Genomic DNA, 17583 nt, shown 5'->3' on the forward strand with positions numbered 1-17583 from the left:
TCCATCACCACCCCCTTTATGAATCGTTTTGGCCACCACAAGTGTGGAAGGGTATGCTCAGATGTGAGTCTCTTGCTCACTGCACCATCAGATTCAAGCAAGCTGGGCCGAAGACGGCTGTAATGCCAGAAACCGGTCCCCGGAAGCTTGTTTCCTTTCCAGTAAAGAATTGGCTTGGTAGTTTGGTCTGCCCTGTTCCCATGATGCACTGGGGAAGGGGCAGACTAATTTGCATGTAGCCAGGTTCTTAGCTGGGATGGTGCAGTGAGCTAAAAAACGGTGATGGATTAAGCCCTGATCTTTTGACTGGGTAGGAGTGTTCTGCTTAATTCAGATACTCTGTCCATCACCCCCCCCTTTATGAATCGTTATCCTCACACTGTGTGTGTTATCTTGAATATTTTGTACTATGTACATTGTATATGTATATATCCATTGTCATTGGTCCTTCCGGGTGCCTCGAAGGCACGGAAAAAAGGGCCGAACTGATGTCATCACGCCGACGTAGGCCTAATAAGGAGTCAGTGACGTCAGTCTGAGTCACGCGCGATGTCGTGCTCCTATGTCGTGCTCCTATGACGTGGTTCATGCCGGCATGCTGCAAAATAATTTTCCGAACATTGCTGACGCAGGGGGATATTCACAAGGTGAGCAATGCACAGGCAGATACTGTATCCACCAGAAAAAGCGTTACGGAAGGTGCGACCCACCCTCTTCCCCTAGAGACTCACTCTTATACTTTGGGATGATATAATTCCCACTTCTGCTCGAAAATCTGAGGGACTCAGGCTCTGTTGGGAAGGTTCTAGAGCGTGCTGTCACCCAATTGGTTATAAATTAATTGTGGTCCTTTTTTAAAAGGCTATTCAATTCAGGTCCTAGTTTCATTATAGCCTATGTTGTTAAACTTACTGCTTTATTGTACTGTGGGGCTCCCACTTTAATGACGGGGAATGATTCAAGTGAATCAATGAAAGATTTCAATACTGGAGAACTACAGTTACAAGTAAGTAACTTATTTTCATATGCCTGAGACTTCAAAACAAGAGGCAAGCCAGAAAGCCCTAGGAGTCACTTAAGTTCTTGAGGATGCAGAGATGCGGGTCCAGTCTTTCTCACTCCTGAGCAAGGAGGGCGGTGAGTCCAGAATGGTGACATTCCTTTCAATAGAATAGCAGTCCTTCTTCCTGGAAGAATGTCCTCAGGCCCAGACGTGTACCAAGTTGGTGGTGTCAGGGGTCCAGTACTTATACCCAGTCTTGCCTTTAAAGTGGGGGATACTTCAAAGAGAGTTCTTTGAAGTGCACAAAGTTCTTGCCCTTCGTTCCCTGGCTCCAGACTGACTACAGGGGAGTATGCAGCTCTTTGTGTGGGAACAGGCACAGACGATTTCGGTGCAAGTGTTAGTTCCTCCCTCCCATCCTGCCCATGATGACCCATCAGGATTTTAATGCCCCATCAGGACGTGAATGGCCTATCAGGCACACCTAAACTCCCAGCTGTCACCTACCCCAGACATGTATTCAGAGACAGGCAGAGGCATAGAGTAGTTAAAGTAAGAACATTGCAACTTTCTAAAAGTGGCATTTTCAGCCTTGAAACTTAAAATTCAACTTTACCATAAGTTGTGTTTTTAAATTGTGAATCCAGAGACTTCAAACTGGAAATATCTATCTTTTCCCAATTGGAAATTACACCTATAGAATGTAATCCCAATGTTAACCTGTGGGAGAGATAGGCCGTGCAGTAGTGAAAAACAAATGTAAGAGTTTCTCACTACTAGGAAATGTAAAACTTAAAATTACATGCCCAACCTTTAAAATATACCGCACCCTGCCCATTGGACTGTCCAGGGCCTACCTTCGAGGTAATTTATATGTATTAAAAAGGAAGGTTTGGGCCTGGCAAGAGGGTTAACTTGCCAAAGTTGACCTGGTGGTTTAAACTGCACACATAACTCTACAATGGCAGGCCAGAGACATGTTTAAAGGGCTACTGAAGTGTGTGGCACAATCAGTGCTGCAGACCCATAAGTAGCTTTTAATGTACAGGTTCTGGGCACATGCAGTGCACTTTAATAGGGATTTATAGGTAAATTAAATATGCAAATTGTGGATAAGCCAAATGTTACTATGGGCCTGGTTACGAATTTGGCAGTCCACGGACCGCCAGACTTGTGGGGGCACAGCGGTGGCAGTCTTCCGACCGCCCTATTACAACTAGGGCGGTCAGACCGCCATTGCACTTCCGCAACCACAGTGGTGCGTTGTTCTTGAGGCCGCAATATGCTTGGCGGGACTGCTGTGCAGAGGAAACAAAGGGGGTCCTACAGTGCCCCCTGTTGCCTCTGGGCCCTTTGGGTGCATGCAGGGGGCACATGTTGGGCCCCCGTGTGCTTGCACCCCAGTATGAGTTTGGCATGTACTGCATCAGTTCCTGCATCACTTCCTTTAGCGTTCCTATTGCAGTGTCTATTTTAATAGGCATGGATGTGGGAACACCAAAGAACCGCCCTCCTGTGTCTGAAAAAGTTATAATTTAGCGCCCGGTGCACACACAGGTTTGATGGTGCAGCGGCAGAGCGGACCCACTTCTGCTAAACTCGTACTCAGGCCCTATGTTTTAGGTAACGAGCACATGAACTCTAGCCTGCAATGGTAAAGTGCCCAGAGTCCTAAAGCTAGCAAAAATTGGGTTAGCAAAACAGGAGGTCAACATACAAAAAGTCTGAGGAAACCACGCCAAGGATGCGATGTATAACAATGAACCATAGTGGCTTAGTTTGAATCTTGACTGGACAAAAAACTGCATTGTACCAAAGATACCTATGTATTTTTGTTTGTCTCAATGGGTGTTCGGACAAAATATTGAATAATATTGTGTCAACAATATTTTGTCGTCTTTAATATCATTTACAAAAATGTTGTTTTAGATGTTGTATTTAATAATGATGTGTTTAAGAGCGATGTGGTTAATATCATTGTTTGTAATAACATTTTTTAGTGATAATGTGTAATATTATGTATCTTTGTTTTTTCATTTATAGTAATTGTTTATATATATATATATATATATTTTATAATGAATGTATTGTGTGATGTAATATTTAAAAAAAAATTATTTAGGATTTATTTTTTTAGGAGCCAGATGTTTGGTTTATAGGGCATGAGGTTGGGGAGTTAAAAAAAATATATATTAGTATTTATTTTTGGATGTGTATTTATTACATTTAAATTAAAAAAGGTTGTTGAAGTGAATGTAGAATTCATATTAGATAAGATTGTGTATTTGGAAATAATTAAAGACATTTTGTTTCAACTTTATTTATAAAAAACAATTAAAATTAAAAAAAATATCAAATTGATAAATTAATGTTATTGCTAAAACATGTAAAAAATGTATTATGAAATAAATTGTGTTATGTGATATTTGATTAAACATTATCAATACTTTCTAAAAAAGTAAATTTATTATTGTTAAAGAAGTTGAATTTTTTTACATTTTAATAAAATTGTTTTTGAATGTTGTAACAATTGAAAAAAACTACTTAGAAAAGTTAATATAGTACATTTAAAAAATTGTATTTGGGTAGAAAATAATTATGCAAACATTTCAATACATTTGCAAATAGGAAAAATAGTCAAAATAATATTATACCATTGCTTTATAAACGTAAATTACATAATTTAAAAAAATAATTTTCAAAAGTATTTAAACTATATTATTCATAATTATATAATTTTAATTACATTTCAAATATTTATTTAATTATTGTACTGGGTAAAATATGTTCATATATACATATTTTATTAAATTTTGTGTTAAATATATTTAACAAGTTATATGGATAATACACATTTAAAATTGAGGTTTAATTTAATTTGGAATAAATATGTTTTTTAAAGATTTTTACACAGATGTTTGTTGATATTGTTGTGGTTATAGTAAATTTTAACTTTATAGTGTGCTATATTTTGGGTTTATTCTTTTGTAGGAGGGGGCATTATAATTTTTGCCTATTTAGTGTCCAACATCTTTATTTGTATAAATGATTTCGTAGTGGGAATGGCGCATTTTTACTCTTTAGTGTGTAGCACCTTCCCTGTGTTAAGTTAGATTGGTGTGAGAATGTTAAATGTTGTCCCTTTAGTGTCCAACACCTTCCCTGACTTATTTTATGTTGGAGTGGGAATAGTATAATTAACCCTTTTAGTGTCCAAAACCTTCCCTAAGATAAGTTTTAGTTCCGTGCGAATGGACAATGTTGTCTCTTTACTGCACCTTCACTGAATTAAGTTAGCTTGAAGTGGGGATAGTAAATATTTCCCCCTTAATGTCCAACACCTTCCCTGACTTATTTTATCTTGGAATGTGTATAGTATATTTATCCCTTTTAGGGCCCGAGCCTGTACACTGAACGCTTACACAGGCTCCCATAGCAAAAAGGGGTGGGTGGGGAAAAGCGTACACCCCCGTCACATTGTGCATGCCTGGAAAGGACAGACCCATAGGTACCCCCACGGGACTGATTTGGAAAGCCCCATGTGAAGGGGGGCCCGCTACAGCCCCCCAAAGTCCAATTCCTACAGCGGTTTCATCTCGCTGAGACCGAGTCGATACGGTTGTCCGAATCGTGCATTGTACTCGCTTGTTCAGATGCTGGCTCCATTGCGCGGCACGATTCGGCTGCGAACGACTCGGCCTGACAGGTTCGTGTTCTGAAATGATTTGGTAGACGCAGACAAGATCTTCGCATCGTACTTGGTTGTTTGAACCGGGGGATGGTTCGGTCGGAAGCATAGGCTCCGAATCACATTTGCTCGTTCCGGAACCCGTCTGGAGGCCTTCCTAGCGATAGATCATACGCAGGACCTTAGTATCCAAAACATTCTTTGAAGTAAGTTGTAATGCAGTGGGAATAGAGAATTTGAAATATATTTAGTGCTATAGATATGTGTTCACTTTGTAGTGAAATGGGACTAGTATGTGTTATGTTTGTAGTATTAAATAATTTGAAAAAGTTGTTTTTTATTGGTATGGTAAAAAAGTGTTGAGTTAGCAAGTCATTATTATTTTAACATTAATAAGTATTAGAAGAACAGAATACACATATAATATTCATTAATGTTATTTTGAAAAAAAAACTGTTATTGCAACTTTTTCATATTCTTGATATGTATTTATTAGAAAAATTGTCAGTATTTAATTTATAACACATTTTTCAATAGTTGTTAAGTGCAGACAAATGTTTCTGAATACATTTTTCAGTAATATACATTTTTATATTTTTTAAACAAACTTATTTTAAATACATTTTCAAACTGGTATTTAACATAAATACTTTTACTATATAATAAATAATTTTATATAGGTGATAATGGGGCTGATTACGATGTCGTTGGGCCCGACACTGACGACACGTTGTATGGGTGTAGCATGCAGCACAAGAATAAAGATGAGCAGCCCAGAAGAGTTGCAGTAAGATATAGCTCTGCTCACAGAGTGGTTAATGTGAGATACTATACCTCCTTTGCATGTTTATTCCTGCTTTCTTTTAATTTATGACTGTGGATTTTTGACCTATGCTCTTGATTGTCACTTTCCAACCAGGTCAAACCCCAGGCCCCCTCTAAAAATGGTATGATGGGATGGGGCTGAGTGGTGGTGGTTAGTATTGATGCCCTCCCTTACAGCTCTGAAGGCTGGGTTTGTTTAGTGGATCACTTCTTTTGCCATGGAGTAGTGGACTCGCCTCGCCTTGGACCCGTCTTGGGCTACCAGTTTCAGATACAGGACACACATAAGAGAAATTGGATTCACCAGGATACCTGGTATAGCAGCTGTGGAAGTGGTGGTGGAAAAGTTCCTTCCCAGTCCTAGGTGATAGCAAGATGACCGGCGCAAGAATAAAGCTGTACACTTCCAAATGGTGTTGCTGGTGTGAGTGGGATGTTGACTCCCCAGAGAGTAAGCTCTACGAGGCCACTGTGGAATGGAGCAGAACCCTCCACAGTCGCTGGTGAACTTTAATGAACTGGCAAAAACATATTTTCTAGGCATCTGTGCGTGATGATAGGCTTCAGTGAGCAAGCAAAGAGAGGAAAGGAGCCCTGAGACAGCAATACAACCTATGGGTACAAAAGAGGGCCCAGCCCCACAGAATGACATCAAAGCAATTTGCAAGTTCAAGATGGCTGGAAGATGCCATAAAGTTGAGAACACTATTTTTTTTTCAATTGAGAAAGAAAGAAATAGCTGAAGGAAAACGCCGTATGGGAGTCTTCTAGTAGAGATCTGGCTAAAAGACAGAAAGAGATGATGGGGCCCTGGATATCATTATTGAGAAACATCACAAAATGGACAAATCAGTGGCAGCTATGGAAGCACAACTTGATAAAATGCAGCCCCCCAGGGTTGCTGGTGGGAAGGCCGCTATGAAAATAGTAGCCCGGAGTGAGGAAATGGGGCGTATTATATGGTGTGGTTGTATGACCTCACCGTGTAATACTCTACCAACCCCCTAGGACCAGTCAGATTTTGTTTGTTAAACCCTTAGCTCAACCCTGGGTAGCTCAGCAGTCAGGTGTACAAAAAGAAATAAGAGTGGAGCCTTTAAACAGCACCAACTCAATTGAAGACAAAATACATAGGACACTCAAGCAATCCAACACAAATTTATAAAAATAGTTTAGATTTTTATATCATTTTTGACAGCAAAATGAGAAAGATTCACCAGAGGATTGTGGAGGTGCAAAATTTATAAAGTATAGTAAAGCAACACTTTTTACTTTACCGCAAGAAAGCATTAGCAAATTCAACATTCAAGGATGCTTAAGATGCTGTGCATCAAAGGTGGTCTCCCTGGGACTACTCCTCTGTCCCTTGGCTTAGTGAGGCGATCCTGGCCCCTGTGGTTGATGTCCCTCGAAGTCCTCTTGCGCTTGACGGAAGTCCAGTTGCCACTGGGTTGCCAGTCACCCGGTATAGCAGTTTCAGCATTTTTCTGCTTTTGGCTGTAATTTCCCTTCTTGGTGACCTAGCTGCACTCCGACAACTCTCTTGGGTGCAGCAGAATCAAGGGCAACTTTTTAGTATCAGGGATTTTTCCCATGGCCTGCTCTGCAGAGAGAACTGGCAATTCAGGAATCTAAGCTACCAACTTACTCCAGCAGGCCGTTTCAGCTGACATTGCCCTGTGCTATGAACAGGACTGGAGTTGACTTTTCCATGAGCAGGACTCAACAGGCACAGATGTTCTTCCTTTGCTATCTACCAGGTACAGCCACCAGGTACAGCAGGTGCAGTCCACGTTCGTGCAGCCTCTCTTCTTTTGAAGCAGGGCAGTCCTTTGGTCCACTTCTCCAATCCAATGATATCTGGGTGCCTGGGACTTCCTTTTTGTGCCCAGTAATGCCCTCCAGGGAGGTCACAGTCACTAGCCAATGGGCTACCTTGTTCCCTCCCTCCTGACGACTACTTCCTCTGAAGTGGGGGACCTAGCTATCTCAGAAGGTTTCATTTTGCCCACTCTCAAGATGCAAACCCCCTCTCTCGGCAGAGAGCTCCCTAGCCCAACCCTGAGATGAGGTTACCAAGGGGATACATGTCCCTGAAATACTGGTTTGACAACTGGCTTCCCCTCTTTTTCCTGAGTGCCAGCCTGTCTAACTAAACAATAGAGCAGTCCTTTTACTAAGTGTTTGCTATTTGCACTTCAAAAGTGACTTCCCATTTGAAGTTCGTCTTTTGGGCCAACACCTGTGTGGCTTCCTGCCACGGAGGGGTAACACCCCTCCCCATGCAGACTTTCATTGTGTCCCTTTCCCCAGGAGGGCAGAAAGCTATCTCAGGGTCAGATCCCATGTGCAACCATGAACAGTAACACGAGACTTTGGTGAAGAAAGTGGTGCTGTAGTTTGCACGGCAGGGCTCTATTGTGAATACTGTCTGATCCAGAATTGTATGGGTTCTGTCTTATTTTCACTGAAATTATATAAGCTTGAATTGTATTTGTTTTATAGTGCACCCATATAAGTTGCAATAAGGAATCCTTATTTAGGCTCTCATTATGATGTCGTGCATGTGCCCGGGAACCATTTTGGTGAGGGAACCGCCCGACTATAGGTCGGCAGTTCTGCATACCCAATTAGGATGTAAACTTCCATTCTACAATGGGAGATTGTTCAGCGGGTCAAAACCGCACGCAGCACAAAATCCCATTGTAAAATGGAAGTATTTGCACATCCCTGCACCTTGTGGCAGCCACTTTGCGGTGGACCATAGGTCGGCGGTTCCGCATACCAAATTAGGACCGCACATGGTGCAGTCGTAAACTTCTATTTTACAATGGGAGATTGTGTGGCAGGCCAAAACCGCACACAGCACAAGCTCCCAATGTAAAATGGACGTTTTTGCACATCTCCGTGTGGCAGGCACCTTACGGTGGACCATAGGTCGGCAGTTCCAAATACCAAATTACGATGTGACTGCAAGACTCAACAGGCACAGACGTTCTTCCTTTGCTAGCCTCTATGTACAGCCACCAGGTACAGCAGGTGCAGTCCACGTTCGTGCAGCTTCTCTTCTTTTAAAGCAGGGCAGTTCTTTGGTCCTCTTCTCCAATCCAATGATATCTGGGTGCCTGAGAATCCCTTTTCGTGCCCAGTAATGCCCTCCAGTGAGGTCACAGTCACTAGCCAATGGGCTACCTCGTTCCCTCCCTCCTGACGACGGACACAGCACAAGGTGCAGTCGTAAACTTCTATTTTACAATGGGAGATTGTGTGGCAGGCCAAAACCGCACACAGCACAAGCTCCCAATATAAAATGGAAGTTTTTTGCACATCTCTGCACTGTGTGGCAGGCCCCTTACGGTGGACCATAAGTCTGCAGTTCCAAATGCCAAATTACTATGTGACTGCACATTGTTCAATCATAAACTTCAATTTTACAATGGGAGCTTGTGCGGTGGGCCGAAACTGCATGCAGCACAAGCTCCCATTATACAAGGGTAGTTTTTGCACATCCCTGCACAATGTGACAGGCACTGTAAGGTGTGAAGGAGGCACCATAGGTGCACCCCAGGGCCTCAACCGTAGGGCCAGGGCAGAAGGGGGGCCTGGCTAAGGGCCCCCAAAGTCGCTCTCGATCAGCCTTTCCATGTCGGAAAGGCCGACATGAGAAGGCTGCCGGAAACCGACATCATAATCCTGACGGCGAAAATTCTGTCTTTAAGGGATTATGAGCAGCTTCTGACTGTCTGACAGGCTCCTTCAACCCATTCAGTTTTCCCGGCCAGTTTACACTCCAAACGCTGTGATAATAATTCAGCGGTCTGAATGTAAACTTACCATATCGGTTGGTAAGCTCATACTGACCGACATCTTAATTAGGCCCTCAGTGTTATGTCCACAGACATCATGCCCAATCTGATGTATTGCATGGTATTTATTTAGTATGTATTTATTTTTGCACTTTTTTATAGAACAAACATTTACCTGGGTAACAGAGCTCTTTGCAGTGAAATATGACTACAAGAGAAAATGTAAGTAAAGACATGTACAAAATACACAGAAATAGGACCATATTTACAAATATACACTAAACAAGAAAATAATGATTTAGGTCTAGATGTAGGTGGCTAAATACTGGTCGGTAACGGTGAAATTCGTTAAATTTCACAGTTACCGACCGGTATTTAGGCATTTGAGATGTAGGGAGGATTTGGTATTAAGGAATCGGTAAATACCGATTCCTTATTACCGATTCCTTATGGCCTTGCATTTAAGGAATCGGTAATACCGATTCCTTAAATGCAATGTAGGTAGCACTTAAAACAGTGCACCTCAGCCTTAAGGAATAGCCTTAAGGAATCGCTATTTACCACCAACTCCAAGTTGGTGGTATATAGCGATTTCCTTTCAAAAAGTACTTTTTTGCTTTTTGAAATGTGCCATGTGGCACACATCCATGCCCTTAGGTCATGTATGTGTGCCGCATGTGCACACATGCACATTTCATGGGTGCAACAGGGTGTCCTTGGGACACCCTGGCACCCTTGAAATACCTCCTGGTATTACCGATTCGGTAATACCGAATCGGTAAAACAGAATGTCTTCACATTCATTCCTAATGAATTGGTAGGTATTCGTTATTATTAAATCTCAATTACCGATTCGGTAACAAAGAATATTAAGAATTCAGTATTTTTTACCGAATTCTTACCTACATCTGAAATACCGATTCCTAAATACCGAATCTGTAAAATTCGGTTTTTAGGAATCTGCATTTCCCAGTTACCTACACCTAGCCCTTAGTCACAGGGAATAAATCAATCCATGAAATCGGACCAAAACAAATAATAAGTAAAAGTTTAAAAGTTGTAGAAAAGAGGAATCAAATATAGACAAACACCTAGAGAGAAAAAAATAATATGAGGCAATATTGACTAAGTAATGTAATTGATAGAGTACAGACGGGGAGGAAAGAAGATGTAAAAAAAAAATTCAGGTCAGAAAAAGGACAAGAAGAAGAAAACAAAGCCAGGTCGGAGATAAAGTTGTAGAGAAATAAAAGAGCGATGTAGGAGTAGACTTTAGTTCTGAAATTAAAGTAGAAGTTGAGAGAAGGCTTTCTAAGATAAAAAGGCAGTTAGAAGAGCACAGATTGGGACTGTCTTTAAACAAAAAATGGCTTAAGATCCTTCTTAAGCTTGAAATGAGAGGTAGTGGTATGAAGAGCGCAGTAAAGTGAGTTAAAAATATTAGCTGCACTTCCAGGTGCTATTAAGCCACAGTACTCGGTATTTGAATAGTGGGGAAACTATAAAAGGGTTTCAGCTTTGCTTCAGGCCTGATGGCCAAAAGAGAGATTCAGATTTTTGGTACAATAATAAGAACTGACAATATGAATGGCTTTAAGAGTAATATATGCCATCTTGCAGAGCAGTCTAGCTTCAGTGGAAGCCACTAGAATATTTTCAAGATGGAGATATGTGATCCAATATTTTGCTATCAATTACAAACCGAGCCTCTGTCTATAGAGCTACCTTCAAATGCCTGGTTTACATTTGGTAGGCCAACTACGTGGGAGATACCATAATCAGGTCTTGTAAGAGCAATCAAGTTTATCAACGCTAATCTAGTCCCGAAGTCTGATTCTGGGATAAACTGTTTAATCCTCAACATTGAACTTTAATTCAATCTCATTCCTTTAGATATTATGATTATGCAAATTTAGAGGTGAAAACTAATGTTTAGAATACTTCCTAGGGATTTAGAAATGCCCCTAATTCCTGGCTTACAAACCAGACAGCTGCAGTTGTCAGACAAAACTTTACAGGGAAGTTAGAGGGCTTAGGAGAATTTAAGAAAAAGTTTGTTTTCATTGAGTTTCAAGTGATATTTTTTCATCTATTCGCTTAATATCTGGAGTTTCTTGGCAAGCTGGATGCTGTCATTATTTGTAGAGATCTTGAAAAAACCCTGAGTATTGTCAGCATATTAATGGTCGAAGATCCCAGAAATTGAAGATTACACCAAGAGGTTCTAGGTAGAGACAAGGTATGAGACCACATGGATCCAAGTGAAACTCCTTGTAATTAGTTAACAGAGCTGTAAAATTAATTGACAATTTTGATCTGCTCACATCGATTGGTTAAATATACTGCATGAGGGTATTGGTAAGGAAAGCCTATAAAATGTCGCAAGTCGATAAAGGAGAAGGATTAGATTTATTTTCTATGTAGAAGATGCGTAAAGCATCATTGATAACCTGAATTAACGCCATCTTTGTACGTCAATCCTGTTTAATGCTAGATTGCAATTCATCGAGGTGTTTACTGTCACACATACATTGTTTCAGCTGAGAGGCTACACCGCTTTTAATGAAGGAATCCTAAAACCTATCAAATGTTCTCAGGGCTTCAACATTTCTTTCATAACGGAGAAACCTGACCAACTTTGAGGTAACCAGGAAACATAAGACCTTGGACAAGAGAGAGATTTACAAGATTGGTTGACATGGTAGAAACTCAGGTGTTTTGAGATCTGAGTAGTGATTGGGTCAGTTAAATCGTTTTGAGGTTTTACTGTGGTTAAAGGTTTCCTTGTTTCGCTTTTGGACATTTCTTGAAAGTCCAGCCCTATATTACTAGATTTATGGCTACAAATGTGGTTTATAGAACTCTTGAGGTATCAAACCTTTAGGACTTAATTATGAGTTTGGCGGTTAGGACCGCCAAACTTGCAGTGGTGGTCGGGGACTGCCGCACCAGCGGTTTCACCACCTTATTACGAGTATGGCTGTTGGACCTCTATGGGACCGCCGCAACTGACAAGGATCTGTGATTCCTCACTGCCCGGCTCGTAACCTCCGCTCTGCCCATCTCCACCTCCTTACCACTCCGGTGGTTAAATTAAAGTAATTGGGTGGCCGCAGATTCAGCTATTTGGCACCCAAATTGTGGAACTCCCTCCCCTTGCAAATCAAAAACTCTGACACCCTGTTAAGCTTCCGAAAGAGCTTAAAGACCTGGCTCTTCTCGAACTCCCTCTAGCCCATGGTCTTCACCTTCAATCTCAATTACAGCGCCAGGAAACCTCCGGTGTCAGTGCGCTTATAAATGTAGCTTAAGATAAGATAAGATTCCTGGCATTGGTGTGGCAGTCTTGAGGCCGCAATATGCTTAGTGGTGCCGCTGTAGCTCCTCCAAGGCGTATTTCCTCACTGCCAGCAGTCTCATGGCAGTTCTCACGTCATGAAACTGCTGGAAGTGAGGAAACGCCTGTTGTCTGTGCGTGGGGGTACATGCACATATTGTGCCTCCCTGTGTGCATGCACCCCTGTTCCTGTACGGTATGAACTGCTCAGTTCATGCCATGAAGGAACATGCATTGGCAGTTCCGCTGCATTGCAGTTCTTGGGCTCACTTAGGAGCCTTTAAACTGCACCGCCATGGTCACCCTCTCCACGCTGCCTGCCCACAACACCACAAATTAACTTGTAATCTGGTGGGAAGGCGGCAGTCAGGTTTGGCTGTTTGGGAGCAGTGTGGCGGCATGGTGGCCTGCTCTCGCACTGTCAAACTCGTAATTAGGCCTTTTTTGTGTTCAGAACAACCATCCTGCCAGTGTTGTACAAATATAAGTTTGTAGCCCCATGGTGGTTATAATAGCTAAGAATTCAGTATTTATTTTCTTGACCAACATAATTCCCAAACCATCCTCCAGTTACGGTCAACATATTATTTGAAACAGATTGGATTTGGATCTATCAGAATTGTACATTTGTTATCTCAGAGAATGTGCCTTCTTGAAAATGTATAATAGAATTTTAGGTTTTTTGAAAATTCCCTAATATTGTATCCTCGATGGGGCGATTAGTTCTTTTTCTGAAAAATTCTATTCCAGTGCTTCAGTTTAGGTATATTAAATTGCTTTTGATACTGATGCTTTTGGTACTGGTGATGATGATCTCCTCCCTTTTATTTTGAAACCTTGATGCAAATGGACAAACCATTGCATGAAACTATTTACAGTACAAAGTACTCTTAATGTGATCTTAAACCTCATTGAGGATAATAAAAATGAATTATAAGCTGCTGTAAAATTATGTGAGTAGGAACTTTCCTTATTTAAAACTCTGGGTAAGTGTTTTTTGCTAGCTTATGTACAGCCATATGAAGATAGCCATAACTTAACATTTTCAAATGTCACCTCAACAATAAATACAGTATATCAAAATTAATTAAATTTGAATGTAATATCTATCAGAACCTTAAATTACCAGTTGCATCCATCTTAAGGTGATCAATAATTGATTAGTAGAGCCAATAAATGATTTTCAACTTATATGTACAAATTGCCCTTTATGAGTTTACATCCACATTTGTAACCTGCAAAACATGGTTTTACATCGATAAAATTATTTAGTGACACATATACTTTTTCAGGTGTGTAAATCTTTTTTGGGGGTTAGGAAGTGGCATTCCAGTGCAGGAATGCTTTGTAAAGTTTGGGAATACCCATAAAAATTGCATAGACCATTCTCACCATGCAAATGGTTAGGGATTTACTCTTGTAAATGGGAAGTGGGAATTTACAAATATTTTCAAACATTATGGGGCCGATTCCGATTCGGTAAAATCCCCTACAAATCGCCGTACGGAGCGTTTTTCCCGTACGAATCGTACACCTTCAACGTCCCCGTACGTACGAGCAAGTACGATCTGAACCCAACGCAGATCTCCGTACAAATCGTCCGAAAGACCATACGACTTAAGAATCCTTACGAATTGCATTCGGAACACGCAGTACGCGATGTTCGTACGGATCGAAGCAGCTTTTTACGAACCAGCAAGTAAGATTCGTCAGGATGACACTCCGTACGACTCTTTTTCTACGGGACTTTAAAACATCAGTAAAAGCACATTTTGACTCATACCACGTGCGAAATGGACCCCCTCCCCCGGGTACGCGAGTGCACCCCATGATCACAGGGGTACGGTGCGAAGTGGTACGGTGCATCGGGGTAAGGAGCGTGGGGGTACGGTACATCGGGGTACAGTACATCGGGGTACGGTGCATGGGGGTACGGAGCGAAGGTGTATGGTGTGTAGGTGTACAGTGTGTAGGGGTGCAGAGCATAGGTGTACGGTGCGTACCCCCCATGATCGCAGGGGTACGGTGCGTATGTGAATGTGTGGTTCTCCGAACAAATTGCTCATTCGCTGCTTTCCTTACTAATCACGTTCTCGGTCCCCGGTCCAGATCGTACTTGGCGAGTCGTACGGCATATTTACGAATTGTACGGTTCACTGTGCAGCTCTATGTTGTACGGATTTGACCTCGTTTTTCGTACGGTTCGCAATGATTTGGACGTATTTTTTAACTACGGATCGTACTACGCGATTCGGATGGATTTGTACGATTCGTACGGAAACGGCTACGAATACGAATCGTGGTACGGATTTGTTTCCCGAATGTGAATTGACCCCTATGCCTACTAGATATTACTATGAAAATGCTTGTTTATTGACCAAAAGTTGAACATTCAATTAAAACAGACATGAAAACCACCTGGGGTAAAATTTTGAGTTTTTTGTGAATCTAATGCCAACAACTAAAATTGTAGCAATTGGTTTTTTATGTTTAAAGTTTGATTAAAAAATAATTGATTGATAATTTCAATTGTCACTTCAATTGTGACTCATTTTTCTTAGAGTGGACTGGATGCTTGATTACCAAGGGATGGTCGTGCTTGCTGGTAATCAGGTGTGGTGGACGTGGGAGGTTGAGGATGTCTTTCGAAAAGTGAAGAAAGGAGAAAAACTAGCCTTGAAGAATTATGCTAAGAAAATGCATCAACAAATTGATGAACTAGTGACCCGTATCACAACGCCTTTAAGCAAAAATGACCGCAAGAAGTACAACACCGTTCTTATCATTGATGTTCATGCAAGGGATATCGTTGATATATTTGTCAGAGACAGGTAAATTTATAAAAATACTCGAAAGATGACTTTTTCTGTTACATTGTTAACTGTGGATGTTACATTGCTAGCTGTGGATCTCTTTCCTTAGCATTATGGATGCCCAGGAGTTTGAATGGGAAAGCCAGCTTCGTTTTTACTGGGATAGGGATCCAGATGAATTGAACGTCCGGCAGTGCACTGGCACCTTTGGCTATGGTTATGAATACATGGGCTTGAATGGACGACTAGTCATTACTCCACTTACAGATCGAATATACCTTACGCTTACACAGGTATGGTCTGAGAATATTTTCTTATCTTGGTTATTTGCACTCACTTTACAGATTAGTATTATGTTTGTAATTTGTGGGTTTACACTGAAGAAACATATTACATTTTACCAAAAATGTGATTTAATTTTACAAAATTGTTCAGACTCTTTTGGCAATCAAGAAACTGTTACCTAATATAACAAGCATTTGCAACGCAATAGGTCTCACATTTGGGAGAGTTTGAGCTATGGCATTGTAAATGACAATGCCTTTTATTTATGTGTTTTGACAACCTGCAAACAGTGCCTAAACACGTAGTTTGTACTTATAGTCCCTGCTTATGAAAAGCAAGGCTGTCAGTAAAAGAGGCGCAGTTACTGCCAGCCTTGTTTCTCATAAGCAAGCACGATAAGACTATAAGTAATATCAGTATGACAGCACTGTCTAGCATCCTGTTTTGTAGCTAGGTTTGTGCTGTTTAAATACCATGATTGCATGCCTTTGTATAGTGTGAGGCTCTCGTTTGTATAACACAAGTACTTTTCAAATATAGGTGCCATTTATTGTTTTAGGTATATCTTTGACAATAGCCTACACGGCCTGTTGACATTGTATATGGTTGAGTTGTATGCCTGGCCTGCTGACTTTGTATATAGTTGTGTTATATCATGTTTAGTGGGGAGTGATATTGGACAGCTTAGAATAGACCAATGAACTGTTCTGTGATGATGGATTGCCTGGCTAGAGAACTGATAACTCTGGTTATAGACCTGTGTGTCAGGGGCATGTAAGTCAATTTCTAAACAACAAGGGGACCCAGCGGGTAGCAAAGGACCATGGGTAGTAGTTACTTTAAAGGAGACATAGGTCCTGAGCACAACTTAGATACTGATACAATGAAGTATAGACCACGATAGGCTCTATATAACACTTTTTCTTGTCCAGCCGGACAGGAAACTTTAATCATAGATTTGATAACAGTCTTATATACAGTATAAACACACAGCAACAAATCGTTACAGTATAGCACACTCCTGTGCCGTACCATGGGGAAACAGAAGGGAAAATAAGAGAATAGGAAAGGGTGTATCAGGCAAAGAGAACAGACAGGTCACTATTTTGAATCAACGCAATTGGTTAGTGGAACCTGAAGCGGCGCATACAACATTAACTTTACAATGCAACAAATGTATGCCCGCTCAGAGGAGTCGACGTTTCGATCCCGCAAACAAAATGACAAGGGATCATCTTCAGGACTTAATTGAATATTTGCCTGTTTAGAACATTATTAATAGCCTGTTGGGAGTAAAACAGGGAGAAAGAAAAATAAAAAATAAAAGAGAGAGTTTAACAACGTGTACCTGGGGAGAGATGTCATTGCCAACAGCCTGCTGAACTTTACAACAATCGGATTCGCAGTGGGTGAGAAGTGCTCGTGAGTGTGAGCATGGATTCAAATAGAACACTGATGAAGACGGACATATTAATTGCTTGACAATTTCATAATTCGGACTCGATGTGATATGCGAGTGGTGGGTTGGAGACGAAGCTCAAACCCAGTGTGTGAGCAAGCATGGGTGGAGCTACATGCATTTAAAACTGAGCCGGGAAGAGAATGGAAAAGGGCGTCATACCTTTGGAAAAAATGGACCAAAGAGGGATGTGCGCACAGCAACGTCAAGAATGGTCCCAATGAACCCACCAGGACTCGGCATGCGAGGTGCTGCGAGGGGGGGAGGAGGAAAAGAATTGCGGTTAAAACACCCTAACGCGAAGGGTGGAACATGCAAATGCGGCGGTGGTCGGGAAACATACCTAGTGCTTAAATTTGGACGCCTA

At 41.3% G+C, this 17583-nt stretch overlaps 1 protein-coding gene across 2 annotated transcripts in view; it reads left to right on the forward strand.

The window, feature by feature from the left end:
* DNAH10 (dynein axonemal heavy chain 10) overlaps positions 1-17583 on the forward strand; it is a 2445728-nt gene that overhangs the window by 1091040 nt on the left and 1337105 nt on the right. For both annotated transcript variants that reach the window (XM_078667623.1, XM_078667624.1), the window contains 2 exons: positions 15221-15490; positions 15582-15765. In XM_078667623.1, the coding sequence (XP_078523749.1) occupies positions 15221-15490; positions 15582-15765 (454 nt within the window). The remainder of the gene's footprint in view (positions 1-15220; positions 15491-15581; positions 15766-17583) is intronic.

This window comes from Lissotriton helveticus, chromosome 11 (assembly GCF_964261635.1).
Source record: "Lissotriton helveticus chromosome 11, aLisHel1.1, whole genome shotgun sequence".
Taxonomy (NCBI): Eukaryota; Metazoa; Chordata; class Amphibia; order Caudata; family Salamandridae; genus Lissotriton; species Lissotriton helveticus.